General features: G+C 32.7%; 2 protein-coding genes across 5 annotated transcripts in view; one reads left to right on the top strand and one right to left on the bottom strand.

Annotated features, from left to right (window-relative positions):
• Nucleotides 1-23,729, top strand: part of Fife (fife) — a 295,802-nt gene that overhangs the window by 250,190 nt on the left and 21,883 nt on the right. For all 4 annotated transcript variants that reach the window (XM_064064184.1, XM_064064183.1, XM_064064185.1 and 1 more), the window contains 2 exons: nt 9,414-9,737; nt 18,096-18,154. In XM_064064184.1, coding sequence (XP_063920254.1) covers nt 9,414-9,737; nt 18,096-18,154 — 383 coding nt within the window. The remainder of the gene's footprint in view (nt 1-9,413; nt 9,738-18,095; nt 18,155-23,729) is intronic.
• LOC135135243 (uncharacterized) lies at nt 6,665-7,738 on the bottom strand. The gene is made up of 2 exons (XM_064064265.1): nt 7,294-7,738; nt 6,665-7,240 (listed from the first exon to the last, which is right to left on the bottom strand). The coding sequence occupies exons 1-2, from the start codon at nt 7,699-7,701 to the stop codon at nt 6,665-6,667; spliced, it is 984 nt and encodes a 327-aa protein (XP_063920335.1). The 5' UTR covers nt 7,702-7,738.

Raw genomic sequence — 23,729 nt, 5'->3', positions numbered from 1 at the left:
CGATTTTTTTGCCGGTGAGTGTATATATAAAACATATTAAGTACGGATTACGTCTTTGTAAACGCTATGGCTTTTAGCCTAGAGAGAATTTTTTCAGTACGATTTTAAATTTCTGAATAACCTTCCAGAAAATTCTAGCACCTCTAAAAATTGAAATAACACGGTAGAGAAATTTTGATCAAAAACGAGAAAAGAAACAGCACTTAAACTTCAAAATGCGAAATATGTTAAAGGAAGAATTCACTTGTTGAAAAATCAAGATAAACATTTAAATAAAAAAACAATAAACTAAACCAAATTAGACCGAAAACGGATAATTTATCTTGTTTCAGAAAAACATAGCTTCTCCTGAAATAAATCATCTTCAACTAAAATAAATAATTTTAAAATAAAGTATTATCCCGGCGCCTCCACCATTTTTACATTAAATTATATTTTTTGAAATTAACTTTCCAGGACAACAATTTAACGGGAAAGTTGCTCAAGATCATGAATCTATGCTTTCGTCATTCTTCCGCAAGTTATATAGGAGTTTATTTTTATAAAAAAAATAAAATTGCTGCAACTATAGAAGTTAGTTACATAACACGTCGAGATCTCACATAACTAGTGCAATGTTGACAAAACAATTTCCTTATGTTTAGTAGACGTGCAAAGTGAGTGAAACAGAATAATTTACGTATTCAAAAATTCTATAATCGAAGAGTAAACGTCTCATCCGATTTTCCCATAAATCCCCAAACAACCCAATAGAGACTACAACGCGCCAACAAAATGCATAATCATTGATCTGTTGCCCGAAATCCCAGAGCTTTGGGACCGCGAACTCGTTTTTTTGCCTTTAAAAAAGAAAACTATTAAAATCTCTCCTTAGTCATGAGAAATAGACTAAAAAACTGAGCTCTATAAAATAATATTTTCTGTGTTTTCCGTATTTATTGGAAAAAATAATGTTTAACGTATTCCTAATAAAAATATATGCAAAATAGTACTACCAATTCACCACAACTTCGACTTAATTTATACAAACAACCTTTAAATCTTTGTTTCAAAAATGATAAAATATAAGTAAATTACTCCCTACTTATTGTTTAGATTTTTTTACATTAAGAACTTTATCTGAATTGATCCGAACTAATAAATTAATCACTCATTATATTACTCGTTGTAGTCAAATTAAAGATCACTAAAATGAAATAATGTGTAAAGAAACCCAGATGTCGTTTATATATAGGAAACACGTTATACAGTCGAGTAACTTATTAATTGAATACCGAAAACTAAGGGCAAATTGTTTCACATACTTTCCCTGAAATCAAATCAACAATACAACTTCGCCTTCAATTCGTATTACATTTCAAACAATAAAGTCTGAATGATTATTCCCATTCACATTCTAACGCTTTTTGTTTTAATTCGGACGAGTTACTCAAGTTAGTTAAGCATCTACTTGTTAAATTAGTTACGTTATCTGACATTCGCTGCCAGCACTACTGTAGGGGTTGATCTATGGCTAGACATATTTCACTTTGCCCATTAGATTCGTGGAATTTCTATAATTTATTTGTGCAAATCTCAGGAGACGAATGCACGAAACCGAGATTTTCAGCAAAACTAGATCTGGTATCTTGTAGGGTTTGATAGTAGCCAATTGTGGCTTTGGATGATTATCCTTGTGTAAAATTGTAAATCTTATCTGTCTCAAGATAAGATCACCAACAAATTACAGGATTTCTAGCAATCTCAATATTTTATACCGCAGAATGTCTCCTGTAGAAAATTGTCGACCGGATACGAATCTTGTTTTAGTTTTGCAGTAAACAAATGTAGTTATTTTAAAACTGAACGTTGTAAAAGAAAATGTTTTTGCGCTATCTCTGCCTGGATCTGAAAGTTGCGTAATTAAGAAAGAGGGAGAACATGGGATATTAAAAATAATTGAACTTTTTTGCTTCCTAAGTACAAAGAAAATTGTATCCGTTATAATTAATAATTCTGAAGATTAAATGAGATATAAAACATGTATAAAATAATTTAAACAATTTTATGAAAAAACTATTACTATGACGCACTTTACCTAACGATATAATTGGTATCAATCGAAAATATTTTAAACTCGCAATTCTCAACGTAATGAATAACAAGAAAGAATTATTTATATGTACTTTACTAACTCGGCAAAAATGAAAAGCTCTATTTTCATCCTAAAAAAAATATTGCTAATGTTCAAAACTACTAAACATTTACGCACAGTTCACAACGTCCTTCAAACGTAATCTTGGGAGGAATAAAAGATTTTGAAGGTATAGTTCATAAGAATATTGTGTCGAATGAAAAAAGTGAATAAAAATTAAAAAAAAAATATTATTATTTAGGTCCACCATTAACCCGAAAATGACCGGCATTGAAGCAAGTCTTCTACGGATACCGGTACTAAGACCATGATCTCATAAACAATTATACATAAGAGCAGCTAGCTGGAAATCTATTGTCTCACTAAATTTTCTGATGTACCTACGTAACTATCTTTATATTTAGGACCTGTGTTAAGTCTAAGTTGATGAAATAAAAAGTTTAATCTAAATCAAATATCCAACTGTTTCCTAAAGAAATATTCTTAGATGATATTGTAAGCAATTCTTACTACGATCCTGCAGATTTGCTTGTTTCTCACTTAAACTTTGTGTACTCTCCAAATAGTAAAAATATCAATTAAAAATGCTGAGAGCCCTGGCTCTTATAACACTGTTATGCATATATCTTATGACACGATACTATGTAAACTACAATATCTGAATAATTGTACTTTTAGTTCTGATGGTATTCCTCGGATTTTCTTGAAAAATTGTGCCAATCAAGTAGATTTTCCGTTAAGAATGTTAAAATGATATTCGAAACATCCTTACATCAGACGAAATCTCCCGACAAACTTGAAAAGTTTCTTATGTTAAACCCATCTTCAAAAATGGAAATGTTGCCGATGTTCATAATTATAGACCAGTATCCATTTCGTCTTATACTCGTTTCCTTAGCTATTAAGCTATTACACAAAAATTGTAACTGATGAACAACATGGATTTGCTAAAAGACGCTCCACAAAGACTAATCTTTTTGCATTTATGGATTACATTTATCTTGAGAGTTTTGAAGTAGACCGTATTTACACTGATATGTTTAAGGCTTTTGGCCGTGTCTCAATAGCTCATTTAGTTTCTAAACTAGATAAGCTGGGATGTGGTCAGCCAGTCCTAAGATAGATATCTCACTTTTTCTCTCGTAAAATTTTTCCTAGGTCTGATATACCTCAAGGTTCACATCTCGGACCAATGCTATTTTCTTTGTATATTAATGATGAAAAAAATGCTTTCATAAACTCTAATTTCTTTTGTTTGCCAATGATTTAAAGATTTTTTAGTCCATCAAAAATATTCATGATGGTAGAGTACTACAAGTTATTTAAATAGATTTGTTGAATAGTATAAGGCCGATTTCCTTAAATTAAACATTAACAAAAGTGGAATTATAGGTGTACTTAACAAATTAGCATTTTGTAAGGATCTTGATATTATTGTCGACCAGTAATTAGCTTTTAATCAGCACATCAATTATATATTGTTGCTGGTAAATAAAACGCTTGGTTTTAGCAAAAAACAATCTTCCGAGTTTAGCAATCTCCGTGTCGTTATCTTGTTACACAACTTTTACGTCCGTCCTTTGTTAGAATAACTAATGTCTCCTCATTTCGATATACATTTCGATTTTTCAATATGTATTCGATTTTTCGATGTGTTGATGTTCTGATTGCTCGATTTTTTAAATTTTCAATTTTTCGAATTTTTAAATTTTAGATTTTTCATTTTATTGTTGTTTCGATTTCTCAGTCTTTCGATTTTTGCCTTCTCCTTTTTAGATTTTTAGATTTGTTGAATAGTTGGCACCCCTGCCCGTGCTCATACAGCCATATGTTTTAAACTATTATAAGTTGAAATGACAGCCAAAGTTGATTCAGGCAAACTTTCAGTCATAATTGCTGCTTCCTCAGTAATATAGCTTGCGCCACACTCATTTCAATACATCGAAAACGATAAATCGAAAAATCTAAATGACAGAACTAGACAACACAATAAGTGCCATACTGACATGCGTTACCAAGGCAATACGTCTAAAGCTCATACGATGTTTTTTTCAAATATCGGACCTTCTGGAGTTTCTAATAGTTTATAATAGCTATTTACAAGTGAGAAACAAATAAAATATTCAACACTACACGCAAGGTAACGGGTTTTACTGGCTCCAGAAGGTGACTCCTTCTGTCCGCCAGTAAAAACCGTTTTACGGTGCTAGTAATGTTAAATACTATTAATCGCTTCCTCTGTTTTGAGGAGACAATTTGCTGCGTGCTTAATTGTCGATTCTTTCTATGTATAAACATAAACTATTAAAGTTAAGCATATACTAATAATATATTTTTACTTCAGAGGCGAGGTAAGATATGTCTAAATAACTTTAGACCAATTTTTTGGGTTTAAAAGAGAAAACCCAAAACTTAAACAGAGAAATCGAAAAATTAAGAAATCGAAAAATCGGAAAATTAAAAAATCGGTTAATCGAGAAACTGAGAACGAAAAATTCAAAAATTTAGAAACGCCAAAAATTGAAAAATTGAAAAATCGAAAAATTGGAAACTCGAATAATCGAAAAGACGAATAATGGAAAAACTGAGAAATCGAGAAATGGAAATGGAAAAATTGAAAAAACGCGAAATCGAAACATCAAAAGACCGATAAAAGTCGAAAAATCGAAAAATTGAGATATCGAAATAAATTGCTAAAAAACAACTGAAAAATTAATTCCTGAAAATTTAAAAATCGAAAAATCTAAAAACGGGAAGGCAAAAAATCGGAAGATTGAGATCAAACCGAAACAACAAAAAAGTGAAAAATCTAAAACTTAAAAACTCTAAAAACTGAAAATTTTAAAAATCGAGCAATTAAAACAACAAATCGAAAAACTAAAAAATCGGATAAGTAAAAAATCAAAAACACGAAAAGTCGAAAAATTAAAAAAATTAAAAGTCGAAGTATTTAAAAGTTCCAAAGTTAAAATAGATAGAAGATAAATAGAAGATAATTTTTATATACTTCATTCCGAGGTTTCGTCTTGTTTTATTTTCGAATTGTCAATATTCGTCAGTTTATTCGATATCTCACTAAGTCAGGTTGATATAGAGAGCGGAAAATATGCAGCAAAATTTTGGGAAATATGATCATATGATATGCATAAAATTTATGCATATTATGCAGAAATATGCAGTTGCATATGCTCCAAAAATTAAAAAAAAAGCGTAATAACCGAACTAAATTTATTTACAAATTACAAAAACAGGTTTCCCGAGCTTACGTTTTATTACAAAAAATACAAAAATCACATTGCAAAGTGTTTAATTACATCTCACTAACACATAAATCACATTTTTATGGATACTATTCTTATACTAAAAAATAAAAATAAACAGAACAAATTAAAAAATGGTAGTAATCGACTATTTAATTACTATTTTGGTAACAATTTATTTTTAAATATTTTTCGAAATATACTAACAAAAAATTTTTCGGGTGATTCTAAAGTATTATTTGTTAATAGAAAAACTGCGTACTACGTCCGCAGATGTAAAAATACTTACCGGTTTAGAGCAGGCGCGAAAAAACACAGTTCCTTCTTGAAGAATAAGTTCAGGAAAAGGTTTAATCCATAAATTAATTTGAGTTATCTTCGACATATTGACACACGTGGATCGCTTTAAATGCTTTCAATGCAAACTTACGATGAAAAATAATAGGATAACGGCCCTTCGACCATAATAAAATATACCATTAATACACTTAAGTAACGAACAAAAATATTGGGAATCAACGGTATTTCCAAGAGTAATTAGGGCCCGATTTTACCTCCAAACTATCATAAAACCCAAACCTTTCCTAGTTATTTGAAGCTCAGGACAATATTTGCAATAGAAAGTTTAATCAAATTTCGTGATTCTAGACAAATGCCGATAGATGACAATAATTTTTTTTCAAATTAGCACAAAAATTGATAAAAATGCAAAATATGCACCTGTTACGTGAAATATGCAACAGAAGGCAAATATATGCAAATAAGCAATTTTTTCGCCAGCCGTCTTAAAAGATGTCACTTTTAACGTCAATTTTGGACGGAAAACTTGACGTTTTTGTGAGAGTAAAAAAAAGTTGCGTTACTAAAGTAACAACGTCATTTTTGCCTTTTTAATCCTAGCATTAATTTTTTTTTTTTAATCCTAGCCTTAAAAAGTTTTCAATTGTTTTATTTTGAGAATGAAATGCTATTAATATTTTCCAATTTTATTATTAACTTACATTGTTATTAATTATTTAAATTTTAAAATTAATATTGAATGTACAATAAGAACAACTGCGATTGATTTGGATTAAAGATTTTCCGTCACTATTATCATTTTTCATGCGGTCAGTAATAATATTTTGCGCTAACACTTCTACCGCTCCTGCTGTCTGGTTGGTCACAGTGTCAAAATTCAGGTTTACTGCTCCCACATTCCTACTTATTCCGTCTTCACGTGTGATCATTCTATTCGTAGTTCCACTACTTGTACCTGATTCTTCTAGGTTTACTCGCTCACATTCCTATTCGTTGCGTCTTCATGTATTTTACTTGTGGTTTCACTACTTGTACCTGGTTCTTCCAAACGAAAAATTTTTTTTGCTACATCTTTTTTGTGTTTAAGAGACTCTTCTATGTAACCTTCGGCTACACTGTCAGATTTCCACCCACCGTGCCTCTTGAGGGACGTAATATCACCGCCAGAATCCACAAAAAGCGTGGCAGAAGTCCGACGTAGGCAATGTCCGCTGGATTCTTTAAAGTTTTCTAGCTTTAAATATTTGGCTACTTCTTGGGGTACACCACTAATTTTATGAATGCCAACTACTTGTCGATGGCACATTCCGTCGACATATTTAATAAAAAACCGACCTTCATTAAACATTTTTGGACGAAGCGCAACATACTTTTCGTAAAATTTCAAATACTTTTCCCCCATAACCGTAAATGATCTGGGTTTTTTCGTTTTGGTATCAGGAATTTTTACCAATAAACCTGCTTTAATATTTTCAATATCTTCAGTTTTTATTTGTAATAGTTCGTGACACCGACAAGCTCCGCTAACGCCAAAGATTACAACAATCTGAAAAAAATTCGTAAAATAAATATAAGCTCTTCATTAGGTTATAAACATACTTTCATCATCAGGAATTTGAAATCCGGAGCCGTGTCTAAGAAAACTTCTATTTGTTCATTAGTTAAAACCCTTGATTTCTTTGGAACGTATCCTTCTCCTTGTTTCTTTATAAACGCTTTTAATTTTGAATACTTTCCGATTTCTATGCCATTTTTTATATTTAAAGTTGCTTTCACCATGGAATACTGCGACCACAGTGTGGATGACTTCATTTTTGTAGCCAATTCGGAAAAATATACCAATAGGACGTTCTCAGAATAAGTTTGAATCTTTTTCCCTTCGCACCATTTGATGAAGCGGGTATACGCGCACTCATACACTTCGCGCGATTTTGTTGGTAACAAGTTCAGTACCACGTTTTGTGCTTCTTCTAGCACATCGGGAGGTAACTCTTCTTCAGGATTCATTATTAACACTGCAAACGTTTTCTCAAAACAATGGTATGTAAGCAAACAAAAAAAGCCTTGACGACGTGGATACCAGACTACTTTGCAGATTGATTCATTTCTGCTCGATATTATTGTTATCAATATTTTGTATTTTTGAGATTTACTTTTTGGCTGGCGAAAAAGTAGTATGTTTCATTCGGATTAAAAGTCAGTTTTTGACTCGCAATTTTGCATCCGCTCGGCTTCGCTTCGCTCCGCCTCGCAAATGCAAAATTTGCTCGTCGCAAAAAATGGCACTTTTAATCCTAATAAAACAATCTACTATTGTGACAGTATTATAAAATGCTGCTTTGTAATAAACAGATGTCGGCGGAAGTTAGAACTCGGCAAATAACCGCCACTACAACTACGCACTACACACCGTAAGTGTTCAAGATACTTTCAATTGTTTGATACAGGCATCGTCATCATCTAAATCTGTCAAAATCATTGTACGTATTGTAATATAAGAAGACCCGGATTTTAACTGAAAGTAATTTATAGTTTTACATTTTTTGGTGTCTGTTTTGAAAAAATTTAAAAGAATATTGAAGGCCCCTATTGTATTTTTGTAAGAATCTTGTTTTGACTAGTTTTTTCCTTTTTAAGAAATTTATTAAAGAATGTTGCGCCTACACCTATAATAATAATTTACATAATGTACCCATTTTTAACCCTGCATTTTCTAATTTTTGAAAAAAAAATCAAAGCCGTGTATTAAGGTTATCGTCAGCTTGACATATCGTTAATCAAACTTTCTCTATCCATCTTCATCAAAATTTTGATGACGTTACCTCAAATATGTGTTAAATGAATCATATTTACCTAAAAGTCTACTTCGCGAGGGAAGTTCTATCAAAATAACTTCAAACCATTTTTCTTTAAGACAGTGAAGCTCAGTGGTATTTCGCTTGAGATAATCATCAGAAATTCCTTAATAGACATGGGAACACCCAATCCGTTTCCCTCTTTTCTCGCTTCGTTTCCTGTGTTTTGTTAACGTATTGAAACGATTGAAATCACAATCGACATTTTATAAGAAAAAGTGTTTACAAAAAACATGAAGTACAGCCTGACCGTTAGACTCGTTGTCTATTATATCGCATATTTTTTTCCAATTGAAACATAATCTCACAATAGCGGAAGCGAGTACCCAATGCGAATTATAGTCCATACATTTCCTGTCTCTAAGATTTTGCTTTTTGAGTATCATAAAAAATAAAGTATCTACGTTAACGGCCACCGTGGGTGGCACAACAGGTATTTGGAGGGCACAAGTTGCCGATCCTTGATTTATATCATTAGTGTCTAAAGCCAATGTGAATTCGCTTCGGAATTCTTAAACTCCTAAGGACGCACTGCTCCTAACTACAAATAAATATAAACGAAAACTTTCTTAAACTACATCGACTAAACATACAACAAACTTAACGTCGACTGCTAATCCATAAAATTAAATTTGTCTAAAATGTCTAAATATTCCCAGAGAATTGAAATCAGCGACATCTGAACTTAGTTGTTCCTTTCTAATATACTTAAAGACTTCGCCAAACGTTTACCTATTATGGTCCGTCTCCAGCGAACATTTAACGTCCAACTAACCGAAATAGATGCGGTCTCGCTTATTTATTTAAGTCTTTTAGGTGGCTAAAACTTCCTCAGTGTTGGTGAATCGTTGTTTTTTCTTCCAGCTCGAGGGTTCGGAATGCGCGTAGTGGGCGGCAAAACAGCACCTGATGGTCGTCTTTTCGCCTACATTGTATGGACCGTCCCTGGCGGTCCTGCCGAGAAGGGAGGCTTACAACAGGGCGATAAAGTGCTTGAATGGGGAGGCGTTTCTCTCATCGACCGTTCGTTTGAGGAAGTATGTTCCATAATGGACCGCACAGGTGACATGGTCGAACTTCTGGTCGAACACGCGACCGACCTGAGAATGTGCGACCTTCTAGACGACCCCATCCCTCCCAATGTCGGACGGAAACCTTCAGATGCTGCGATAACGGCGCTACATGTCGGTGAGTCGTTTACCGCCTGTTGGGGTTATTACTGACACTGTTACCAGCCAAACACCATCATAGAAAAAAAGTTTAAATTATGAATACAGTTTTGTAAAAAACTTTATACCTACAATTTTATACACTATTAGTTCTTCGGATCTTCTAGGTCGTTGACTTTGCATATACATTTCGTTGTTCTCCAATTTTCTTCCACTTCGAATGATCTGCCTTAAATAGGTCTCCCTACTGTTCTTTTTTTCTCGTCTCAATTTTGTCTTCGTTTACCCTCTATTCTCCTAACTCGCTTTTTATTAAATGCAACTTTTTCCATTCCCCAAAAACCAAGAGGTATTTCTTCTGCTTTGTTTAAGTTCTACGCTTCAGCTAACTACAATTCACTTTGTCGACACATGTTTAAAAAAGTCTGTTTCTAGGTTTTTATTTTACAACTCCTTATTACTTTTCTAAGATCGGATTAAATAAAATTATCAACAATGAGTCTTCGTGGCTTAAACAGTTTCTCATTTTGAAGAACACTAAAATAAACTCTGTTTAGACTCTGTTTTTAGCAGTACGTCATCGAGTTATTGTAATATTTACTTCTCCTAATAATTACATATTAACTTAAGGTTCGAAAACGAAAAAAATGAATATAAATACGGTGTGAGAAAGAAGGTCGAGCTATATACTTAATAAGCATTCACGTTCGGTAGAAGTAGCTGACAGAAACTTTTCTGTGGTTAAGTTGCAATCTTAAGATCACTAGAAACTAAAGATTGGCATCAACTGTCTAATTTTCTAATTCAAATGTCAAATCTGACTTGTGTGGAAAAAACACAGTTTTTCTAGTTTCAACACGCTTCGTTTCGAGAAAATCTTTAAATACAGCATGGAAACAATTTCCACAAAAGTAGTCACAAGAAAGCCCATTTTAAAGGAAAAGAGACAAGAAATATTTCGTGGTTATCAAAAAATTACAGAGAAAAATGGACAACGTTTGGGTAAAACGGAAACAGTTAAACTGGTGGCAGAAATATTTTCCGTAAAGTTCGCTGATGTTGACGAGTGATTTTCGAATTTTAAAATAATACCGATACAATGGCGCCGGTGCCGTTAATATTATAATCAGAATCAGAAAGACGACTGCGCAGATTTATATACCTACATGCTTTGTTGGTTCCGCTCTACAATTGGTTTTTAAGTTTTATATAATCGTTATTGTTTTGTAAGAGGGAAAACATTCGGCTTTGAGAATAATTGTACGTAATACACGTATAAATTTAGGTTTCCGAAGGCAAAGTTTTTCACATTTTAAACACGTTATAGCTACCACGCTCCCACAATCAAATTTCTAAGGCGGTATCTCCAATTGCGTGATAGTGATGAAGATTTACTTTTCTTTTCCTTGGATGAGACATGGATATATCAAAACGGATCTATGGTAAAATTGTGGATTCATGATGATGACATCAAATCTTGTCCTGCTAAAAAAACTAGTGAAGGGAAAAGATTCACAATTTTACATGCGGGTTCCTCTTTGGACTTTTAGAGGGATGTGATTTTCTCCTTGATTCAAAAATAGATTCAGCAGATTACCACAAAACCATCACATTTTCGATGTTTGACATTTACTTACTTACATGTCACATTTTTGATACCTACTTTCCGATACATTATACACTAGAACAATTATGTCCGCAGTTACACAGCTTAAAAAAAAAAGTTACCAAATCTAGTTACATCTACCGAACGTGAATTCCTTATATGTAATGAGTTATGTCGTTTTAACATACAATATTTTTTTCTACTGCCATTAATAAGTCAATCTTTTCAACTTAATCGTAACAATTCAACTTTAAGAACCCCTGCTAAAGTATGAAAGAATTCGCCGAAGGTTACTTAAACAGAACATCCATCACCCCTGAACTACAATAAAACATATGCAGCTTTTTCGAAAAATTATGAGAGTAAAATTTAATTTTGTCAATTTTATTTTTTATAAAAAAACCCTATAAGCAATAACCATTTTTTGCAAGGGCACGAATATCAATTTGGATAGATGCAGTGTAATAAAAATTTAGCATGCTTATGATAACTTTAAATTAGAACGTCTGCAAGATTTCAAAGCATTCGATTTCGCAGTTCCTGATTTAGTCAGTAAAAGACTGAGTCATTCATTAATTTTTTTTTGAGCCACCCTGTATAAGCAATTAAAAAAAATTAATGTAGTATATCATATTTTGCACATTTTAGACGGCATTAATTTGGAGGGGATAAACAAATATATTTTGATTAAAAATTTACGATGCTTACGATAACATTAAAACGTCTGCAAGATTTTAAAGAATTTGGTTTTGCCGATTCAAAATTAAATTTTGATTTTTTTCCAAAAATATGGATGTATCGACTAAAAACTCAACACGGATTCATTAGACAAGTAATCTCCGAAACTGCTGGACCGATTGTTGCCAAATTTTGTATGTATATTAGAAATATCACGTAGATGGTTAAATACTACCCAAAATTTGGATAATCATCCCCACCAACAATTTGATGACGTCAATTCATTTAATTGTATTTTAAAATATTTTTAATGTTATATAAAAATATACTCCTATACTTGTATTGTACGAATCCGCTTTCAGTTTTTTCGCTAAACGTTCAAAATTTCGCAAAAATAATTTCAAGGTTCAATAACGCCTATATTAACGGGACGTTCAACGAATCCGTGCCACATTGCGGTAGTGGTTCGATGCCGAACTTGGCCGCTTACTTTTTTTTTCTTGCATTGGTAATACGCTGCGACTATTTTTCTTTTGTACTGTGACTAGTATTATCCACGTTAATGACTTCATTACCAATTTCTTATTGGTAAAATTAAGAACGAGTCACCCTATTTCCTCGAAAATGCGAAAAACTCGTCTTTATACATAGTAATAATAAAAAAGAATTGTAATATGTATTCAGATCATCTTGTTCGACTGTGGTTTAATTCAAATCAAACTAATTTCTACGTGACATTCGTTCGATGTATTAAGATAAATAAACACTCGAGAATGTATACTTTAGGAGCGAGGGAAGTTCTGTCGAAACAACTTTCGACCAATTTTTTCTACATTATATTTATTATTGAAAAACAGTTGTTCATGATTACCACTCATAGGAAAAAACTATTCAATTAAAAATGGTCAAAGAAAAACAAACATCACATGACATAAACAAATGACAAAAGACAAAAAAAATGGAAGGATCAGGTTGAGAGATTTACAAAGAACGTGATTATTGCACAGGATTAGTAGTCCTGCCAGACCTAAACCTAAACAACTGTTCTGAAAACACCTTTAAAAAGATGCCCTACGGGGATACAGGGTACAGGAACTTTGTCCACACCGTTAACGACCCGAGTAGAATTCCCGAATCGACAGATTAACAGACGGGTGGAATCACAGAAGTTACAGTGTTCTTTACTGTTATAATTCTTGGTCCAATATTGATTTTCTTTTCAATAGTCCCTCAATGTGACCTTCCGCGCCCAATTATACATAAGCACCCTTTTTTCATTTCAGTGTTATAATATCGACACCTCAATCAGAAATTAAGTCATCGAGAGGGAGAGAACAATGACCACTGTCTACCAATTTAATAGTATAACAAAAAAACGAATGTGATTTTTTGTTTTTCAAGACTCCTCTTTCCCGCATCCATTAGTTTCACTGCCTGGTATTCAAAGTTTTGAATAAAAAGAGTAATGGTTCAAATGAAACAAAAAAAAAATCGAACACGAAAAACTGCAAGTCCGCGAGCAACGAATTAAGTTTGATATTAAATAATATATAGGTTTCACAGGAGACCAAATACGGGTCTACAATGCCCCTTAAAACCCGATAAGACTAAAACTAAAACTAGTGGGATTTTAACATACTCCAGGAAGGATATGGCTTCAAACGTTGCTGTCAAATTTCTTCCTGACTTTTAACGTGTGTTTGGGAAAGTGACATTTATTGACCAATATGAAACATTTCCTTATCTGAAAAAAGTTTCTCTGTGTGTAAATCAAAGTTCTATTTCAACTGTTGCACTTCACTATTCGCATCTATAGTATTTCCTGTTTTCTCAAAATGTCTAAGTTTACCTTAACACATTAACCAAAAAGTCACATCTAGCGGTTCGCTAAAACTAGGATCATGCATCGCGTTTCACGGACACATCGGCTCCAACCATACATTTTGTTTTTGCTGGATGCATGATTACATGAAGCCGGGGCGATTTGGCAGGAACAAGTTAAGCAGATCGTATTTTGCTTCAAATAACCGTCAACGTAAACTCCCAGCAGCGCAAGGCATGCACGCTTATAGATTACTCCACGATGTCCGCGCTCTGGTTATGATTTATTAAAAAATAAGTGTATCCACCGCAACAACAAAAACGCAGTATGTGATCATCTGCTATCCCTCTTTCCGGCGTTCCGACCAAACTGCAGCATGATGCAGCGTTGTGTGAACTCTTAATGTGGCTTATACAATCCGTCATGGTCGTCCTGTCAGTTGCGGCATAATTAGCTCATTAAAAACTGAAACCCAAGCCAAAGTTTTTTTCGAAATGTGGGGCAATTTGAGAGGTGGCGCAATTGCCTGGGTCAAGTGGGTGTGGCGTAAAGCAGAATGGGTCAAAGATATTAGCAACACTGATATTACTTCGGCTCTACTCCCCATCGTTATTTATTAGTATTACGATTCTGGAGTGGAAAAAACAACTAGTGGTCATATTCTGGTCAGTGCTTTATCGTAGTTTCTAGAAAAGCCACTATTAGAGAGTAATTGTGTTACACTGTTGTATTAGTCAAGAGGTATCTAGAACTGTTGATAAAGCATATTAAACAATTAGAAACTATAGTTTCTGCGACCTTCTCAGCTATTACCTACAAAAGAGAAAGTACCCGGCGCCTCCACCAATGCGTGTTATCCTTCCTTGCCAGGGTGCTTAATACATTTATTGCTTTTCCTGCAGGGAGTTAAGGTCCTGTATTTTTAAATTATTGTATTCTTTACAAATACACAAAATTGAAATGTTTATGGATTCAAAACTCAAGAGGTTTTATGAAATGCAAATGTGCCGACACCTTCTACATAAAATTTACAGCTACCGGGACTACTCCCGTGTGAACAACTCATGTATAATAATAACAATAATATTAGCACAAGCAACTTAACACAAATATATCAAAACACAGTTTCCAAATATCTACAATTGTCCCATTTGCATGAAGGCAATATTAAATTTGCACAAGATTTCAGTTATGACTTTAGTTATTTCCATTGTAAATGTAGCTTAATTGTGCACAATATTTCCAATTTACTTTTGAGCTAAACATCTGTTTTCTGTAACTTTTTCTACCGGGTTTCAAATGGGTTTCCTTTGAAAGGGAAAAATACAAATCAAATTAACTTTTTAGTTACTTCATTTCATGATTTCATATTGCTAAATTTTCATACTTTTCTATTTTGGGCCAACCTATTCACTTTCTCCCATTTCACATTTGTCGCCTCTACCGCTTCTTTAACCTCTTCTTTCCGTCTTTTTCATTGTTGTTCCTTTCCTATTGTACTGCTTACATTTGGAATAAATTTAAAGAAAAATCTATCTTTTTGTCACTAAATAGTTCACATAACAATCTTTCTCAACTCATAACCTAAAAAATCCCCTAATTCCAATAATCATCAATTTTGTGTGAAAAATAATGAAAATCATGGAAATACAATACTTTTTTCTAACTAATCGTCTTTCACCGACTCTTTCCGATACTCTTACCCCAATAAACACTAGAAAATACCACCAACCAACCTACTTCGCAATCTCCAGACCATAGTATACATATACCACACAATATAATACTTATTATAGCTGTTGATGCACTAAAAGCCTTAACAACTGATCTGCTTATTTTAATAAAAAAAAATATTTTTGATTAATATCTACATTTTTATATTTTCGTAAAGTCTAAGTTTAAAATAAACCTGCACAATGTGTTTATTACAGCAAAAATAACTAAACGGGAGAGCAATAAAAACACGATCACAGCCAGGATTTTTGAAGATTTTTTTTAGATAGAATTTGCGTCTTGGCAGAAAGTTTAAATGAAAATGGAACAATCAAAGACAAACTTCAAAAATACATGGCTCTTCTTGATCGTGTTATTTATTGCGCTCTCGGTACAAATACATATCATGAGAATGAGGGCGAGAGGAAACGACAATGTTTTTCTTAAAGTTATTTTGGTGTGTTCGTCTGCTTTAGTTCGCATTCTAATCACTTCGATTTACATTTTTGTTCAACTGCTACGACATTTTCGCATACTAATTTTCATTTCGTTTAATATATAATTTGAGAATTAGACTGGGTGTTTGACTGGTAGATACATGAAGTAACTACTCTTTCGTTTCAGATAAATATGGTCTTCCACAAACTTTGAATATTGAGCAATTAAATCCTGTCTAATTTAATACAATTATTTTTCTATACATTTAAAAAATCCGATGGTCCAGTAATATCCAGTAAGATCATGGAAATGCACTGAAATTCGCTACATATTTTGTACTTCAGATTTTATCTAATAATAATAAAGGTTTTTCAGTCGGGATATATTTTACAAACAAATTAAGATTTTTAAATGTAGCACTATTTTTACATTATTTTTCTGAATAAGTTGTTGACCACGCCAAAAATTTGAAAAACGTCAACTATAAAATTTAAAAATTGTTAAAATTTAGTGCACAAAAACATTTAAATGCTTCAGATATTTGCACACAAGCGTAATATTTTTGACTATCGGTTTTCTTACATTTTGACTGTAATGCAAATTTAACAGCTTTTTATTCTAATTATAAATGATATTATAACTTTGACAGTACCAATCAATCAATTTTCTAAAATGTATCCCATAAAAAACACTTGACCTGTCGAAACGTTTTCATCAAACACGACGTGTTAGGGAGTGATACCAACAAGTATGTAGCTGACGAATAAAAAAAATGTTTTTAGCAAAAATTTCCAAATACTAGTCACGAAAGTTGAAACTGTTACCGAGTAATTATAAGAAAAACAGAATTCACAGATACATTACGAAGTGTGAAATTAAAGGAATCACGTCAAACATGCAACATTCAAACAAGTAATTTATTCTTTAATATGCATTTAATATGCAACAGTTAAAATAATTTGTGCAGCTATTAGAAAATGTAACATTTCATAACTTTACGGATCTAAAGTTTTACTTTTAAGCCATCAGCATTAAAATTAAGTACTTTGTAACAATCAACGGCAATAAAAATAACCGCTGACAGCAAAATCAATGAAATTGTCTACGTCAATATAAACCAGTAATGCATTTTTAGGATAATTGTGTACACTATTTAATAAATTGTGATAGCAACTTTCATAAATAATACCAAAGTGGTCGCCACTAGATTCCGAACAACAACTTAAGCAATTTCGACAACATAATGAATGTTGTACGAAACTCAGAACCGGGTGGTGCACAGCTGTAACAAATAATTTAGTGGTAATAACGTAACTAACAAAACAAGCAGAGAAAAATAGTCACAAGTCGCCTGCAAACGATTTCGACTATTTTTGTTTTTATTTCGTCATCACACTAACCCTCCCAAAATATCATTATCATTAATTAACATTTTCGGTGATTAAAATAGAAAACCAGCAATCTATTTTGGACGTTTAGAGAAAAAACAGCATGTTTTATTCGGAGTAAAACTGACTTTTTATGGCTCGTTTATAGTTGCCAAACCCACCAAGTTTCGTCCGTCAAACTCCACAGATTCGACACAAAAATTAACAATTTTATGCCCAATGAAAAAATATACTGTTTCTACATGAACAAAACTAAATAAAGATGTGTCAATTTGAGAAAAGTGATTATAATCATACTACTTTATATTCCATTTACTGCCTACTTTTGCCAGCAAGTATCAGTTTGTCTTTTAAAGTAAATTTGATACACCGAACTTTATTAAAGCATGTTCACCGACGTCGTAAGTTATTAAACTTAACAGCATAGATTGTAACTTCAAGAAAACAAAAGAGAGTACAGAATATGCATTGTATTATAACCAAAAATGGATTCATTTGAATCTACCTTGAAACCTTGTTGGTATCATTGCGTAACACCCTGTATGAATTAATTCAGTCGTTAATCTTAGTGTGTAACTAAGTATTCATTCAATTAACGAAGATGGAAATTACTTCCATCCCATTTAATGTCAAAGTTTGTGGTGAGAATAATATTAATTTGGAATGAAATTCACTGTGTTCATCATTACAACTATGTATAATACTAACACTATGTATGCTTTTATTTTACAGAACCAGAAAATGAAAAAACGCCTTCATCGCCGACAAGACGGAAACTTCCTAAAACGCCGGTATAAAAACATTTTCCATTCAGACTTTAAATAATGTCATAGCAGATTTAAATATAAATAACTCTAACTGTCACTAAAGTCTTAAACTAAAGTAAAAATTTACATTTCAAACCTTCTGCAAACTTAAAAAAATTTGTTCATCGCTAAGGGAATTTGACCAATCCAACTTTCATGAAAGTTACGTTCTTACTCGTTTTATTAAAATTGTTTTTAAAATTTTTAGCTGAAATTAGAAAGTTCCACTGCAAGTTATTGAGTGTTTTTTATAATACTTTCAACTCATTGAACATAATTTCTGCTGTTAAAATAAAAAAGGTTCTTGTATAAACAAGTGACACGTAAATTTATTTGTTGCGAAAACTTCAAACAAAATCATTAAATTTATTCGGGCGTATGAGTTCGATTGTTTTTTTTTCGCCCACTTAACTTATATGATTCATAAAAAATAAAATTTTATCATTAAATGGAATCTAAAAAATTTTCAAATGTAGACGAGTTAACTAAGAACTAACTTATCAGGTAACATACACTCTTGAACACTGAAATGCACCAAAATATTACCATATTTTTAGAGAACGATTTTATTGTTTGTAGAGAGATGGAATAGTGTTTAGAAACCAGAAACTAGTTTCTAATTGCACTTGTTGATTTAAATAGATATAGATGTAAACACCATAGTATACAATTGCACCAATTTGCAAACAAATCGTCTGTTTTTTTCAGACTAGATGCAATGCTTCATAAGAGCGTACACATGCACAATAAATTTTAGAAGAGATGCTGCTAATGTTACAGAAACTTAAACACAAATCGATTAAGTTTTGTCAGAGCGTAAAAATAGTCCTTCCGCATGGTATAGATGGGTATAATGTATAAATTGTACAAATAATAGAGAATCGAGATAACGAGCAAATGAGCGTACCCCGTTTTAATGGCTCCATAGACGAATCGAATTTCTAATTAAAACTGTGCCCTCGATAAATCGCAAAATATTGACTTTCCCAGTTATTATAAACTCGTTGTCTGTTGATTAAGATGTAATCGATGTAATCGGTGTTCTTGGCTCGTATGTTGTCCTTGATCTACATCTCTGTGATACTCTACTACTAACTAATGCTAATCTTGTTATCATTTTATATGAAATTGGCCTTTACTTGATCCATGTCTAGCATGAAGTAATGTTTAGTTGTATCATAGTTATGCTTAGCTAACAAAGCTCATTGTATTTACAACTGACAGTAGATAATCAATTGTTGTATTATGTAGCATTTTTGTACTTCATAAGAATGTATCCTTAGCATACGTATAATGTGGTGAATCTATTCGTCGTGGACCAAGCTTGTACCTAAAATCATCATTTTGGTCGATTCTTTTGCTTTTTTGTTTTTCATGAATTATGAATTTTGTTGTCACCACTTCCATTACGTTGTGAGTGTAAACTGTAGCAGATATGTTTAATTCTTCCGCCGAAACAAGTTATATAGTCGAAAATTCGTATTAAAAAATAAAATGGTAAAAGCTCGGTTCAAATTTTCTAATGATAAAGTATCAAACAATCAACCAAATAGGCATTCAGATCGACATTTTTCTTAATTTTATTAAGATTTTTAATAAGTTACTTCTTCATTGTGTACAAAGGAAACTGTTGTTCTGAAAGTTCATTTTCTATAGTTTTACTACTTCGTATGACATTAATGAAATTAACCAGAAAAATCTAGAGTTAGGACCCCAATAAGAGCTTTTAGAGAAATATTGAATTATTATACTATATTTGTTACTTAGGAAGTACATTAACATATCATGATGTGTAGATAAATATATATAAAATTTATAGACTGTTAACAAAACAAAAGTAAGTGTCCGTTTTGAGTAATCTACAAAAAATAATTATATGGTTCCTAAGAATCAGACAACAACAACAACACATATAGAGCATCGACATAATAATTTTTATCACAAAAGCACAACCTAAAAAATTCTCTTCTCGTGTCGCCGCTACCATCAATGTTTGCTTAATTTATTAAATTTCGCTCACTCATACATTCTGCGTTATTTCCGTCGACCGTTGTTTTATCACTTTTACAGTGGCAAAAAGACTGATTAAAAGGAAATCACTCTAGATCGTAATAAAACCAAAATGTAATTTTCAAGAAATTTTATATAAAAGCGCATCTTGAATTTCCACTTTAAACCTAAGTAGCTAAATATTTGTTTATTTCCACAGAATAATGGAATTAACTCAAGATCATAAATTTTCGGGTATTTTTTCCGCAAGCACTTTAATGCATGAAAAATGTAATATTCAACAAAAGAATCGTAAGCTTCTCATCTAGTAATATATTTAGCATGTAAAATCACCACAACTCTTGAAAGATTAATCATCCTTTCCAAAACGGAAATGCCCTACTATTCATCGTACAATTTACCACTCTCTGTTTTGATCCCTTGGGATCGACACTCGCTGTACAACATCAAACTTCTTGATATTTGCACAAAATTGTAGAAACCCTTTTCTGCAGGGGCGGTGAATATGTTTTAGTTTACTTCAGGCGTCCGCATGAATTTTACAACTGAAAAGGGCTTTGATGTTTAATCATTGGACAGAAATCCTGAATCATACCTATACAAGGGAAAATTCCTTTTTCGCCCCACACATTTGACGATTTTTTATAGATGACTAAATTAGATTCAACGAATACGTATATCCTAATCGTTAGTTAATCGTTTAATAAATTCTTAACTGTGTACCGTACACATTTTTAACTCAATACTATTATCAAGTCGCGTGTTTAATTTTTACACGAATTAATATTTTTCCTAAAATTGGATATAAATAACTTGATAACTAATCTGAAAATGTTTTTCTTTAGATAGAGCTAGATTTGTTCAATACTTTAGTATTAAAGCCCTTATGTATATTTTAAAACATGTGCAGGGTGTCCCAAATAAAACTCCGCACCATACATCTTGGAAGCGGATAAAGAAACGAAATTCTGTAACCGCCGTTGTTTTTAAATTGAAGCGGTAACTTTAATTTAGTACATTCCAACATTCCAAATTTAACGCGCATATGGCGTCGGCGTCGTGACGCAAACCTATATTTTTTGCGCTTATACTGTAATAAAACCTTACGTGTTTTTAGAAAGAAAAGCCAAAATGATTTGTTGTCGCTCGCAAATTAGAGAGCTGAAAGGTTAATTCTCAGACACTTTATTGCTTAGAACATAATGTTGTGGGATTTTTGCACTACGTCAGCAGTGCAATTGAAACCGCTGACATAAGCTGAAAATAGTGTATAAAATGTTGTTGATTTATCTGTTAATGGCAACAAAGCATATACTTTTTTCAAATCAAATTATATCTCTTAGTCAGAATGTAATACGTACTATACACTATTACAGATGTCGTGATGACGAAACAATAGGTTTTAAGACTGTTTTATAACGACGGTGATTGTGCTAAAAAGTTAGTACCTATGCGATGAATATTCTTTTGAAAATTGTGTTTTTTTTTCTTAAATATTTATTACCTACTTTTAGCTAACCACACAGAGTTTTATATTATACGTATACAGTGGTACTTCGATATACACATCGTTAACCCATTCCAGATCGTTGGACTTATAGCAAACAGAACGTATACCAAACAAATTTTTCTCATAAAAAATAATCAGGAAATGACTAATCCGTTACCATGTTGAAAAAAATCATATTGTCCTTGGCGTATTACATTTATTTTGAATATCGAGGACGTTGTATAAAATAATTCAAACACTCTTTAATACTAAAATACATCAACAAAAAACAATTTAGTGAAATAAAGAGAGTGGATTGATGAGGACGAGACATTATTCTTTGAAAATGAAGTCGTCTTCCAATAAAACTGGAAGCAATCAGACATTCTGGTGTTTTTCCTCTTTCTCTTTTCTGTTTCTTTTTCCTACTTGGACCTGGTTAAGGCTCATCAAATTTGACTTTTACTAAAAATCTGTCCAAATAACTTTGCGTCTGTCTCCTCAGAATGTTCCAGAAATCTCCGAATATGGTCATTCCCCACAACTAGTTTGAGCTTTGTTGGGGTGTACTTCTCTGCAAAGTTTTTGACGCTCATCTATTTAGCAAAAATTCGTTTCATTAATGAAGTAGGAGCTTCCTCTCTTTTCTCCTTCCGCCACCCTGAAGAGAGTGCCTCCATCCTAGTCTTGTGCTCCTACTTCTCAAGTTCCTGGAGTTACTCTCTTCCCTGTGCCCCTCCAGTAACTCCACAGCACAGTCCCATGGACGTGCCGAGGTAGAAAATATCTTCCACTATAGGCAGAACCCCAGTCAATTAGAGTTATGATCTTCCCAAAACTCTCTCAGGGTTAAATTTTTGGTCAGAGGTCACTTCAAAGCATCTCTGAAATAGTGCTTTAGTGTAGCATTTCTTGAGATTACTAATGACCTGCTGCTGCATGGGCTGAATGAGAGAAGGGATAAACTTTATAGTGATGAAGTCTAAATCCGGAACCCCAGAGTCCTGTAAGCTTAAAAATGGGGTGAAACATTTTCCATTATGAGGAGGACCTTCAGAGATAGATTTTTCTCATCTGCTCATAAATAACTTTTTACACTTGGCCCAAACACAATATTACACGACTCTCTCGGTTTTCTACACTTTATATTTCTGAAGTCCTCGGGTTTCAGAGTGGTAGCTCAGTAGTGGATTCAGGTTGCAATCCCCACTTGAATTGCCACAAAACAAGAAAGTTAGCCTGGCCTTCATTTCATCGCAATAAAAAGCTTGTTGGGGAACAAAACTACCAGTTTCAAAATCCCCAAACTCTTTAACAACATCATTGGCGACATCTTTCTCCATGCCTCACAACACTGTGAATACCAGTCCTCTTCTTAAAATTATCAAACCAACCACGGCTAACTCTAAATATTTCGATACATTATGGCCAGCACACTGTTTTTCTGAAATCCAAATCAGAAGAAATTTTTCAATTTGCTCTAATAAATTATTCCTGACTGTAGTCGATTTCACCCCCTTCGCTAAGTCGACTGCTTTAATAACATTTTTGTTTTTCGCAATAATTGTAGATTGATTTTGACTTCATATTTACTTTCATTTGCCTCAGGGGTTATGGATCACCTTCATTTGACTTATACAAGTTCTAACACATGAGTCGTATTCCAAACAAAAATCGTATACCAAGTAAAATTTTTCGCGTCCTAACAGGGCATATACCGAGGTACCACTGTATTCCTGATGCATCACTAATCATAGTCCAACAGACTATAGTCCTTTACTAAAAAACAACCTCTATCAAATGTCAGCGACTCTAATTTGCGAGCTCTTCATATTCTGTATGAAATTATGCTTGTTTTGTTTAATTTTGTCAAAATTCGAATGGGATTCTACTTGAACCATTTCTAACATAAAATGTTTAAAATCACCTTCACAAGTTTTTGGTTTGGTTGTACTCAGGGGCAGACGGAACCTGCTGAACCAGCGCGGGAAAAATTTAGACCAATGATCCTGAAAGCCCGAATGGGTAGTTTTTTAAATTTTACTTAATTTGAAATCGAAT

The sequence above is a fragment of the Zophobas morio genome, unplaced genomic scaffold (genome assembly GCF_036711695.1).
Source record: "Zophobas morio isolate AGI-343-1 ecotype UQ-CSIRO unplaced genomic scaffold, CSIRO_AGI_Zmor_V1 ptg000024l, whole genome shotgun sequence".
Lineage (NCBI taxonomy): Eukaryota > Metazoa > Arthropoda > Insecta > Coleoptera > Tenebrionidae > Zophobas > Zophobas morio.
The sequence above is the reverse complement of the archived record's forward strand: the minus strand, read 5'-3'. Positions and strand labels throughout refer to the sequence as shown.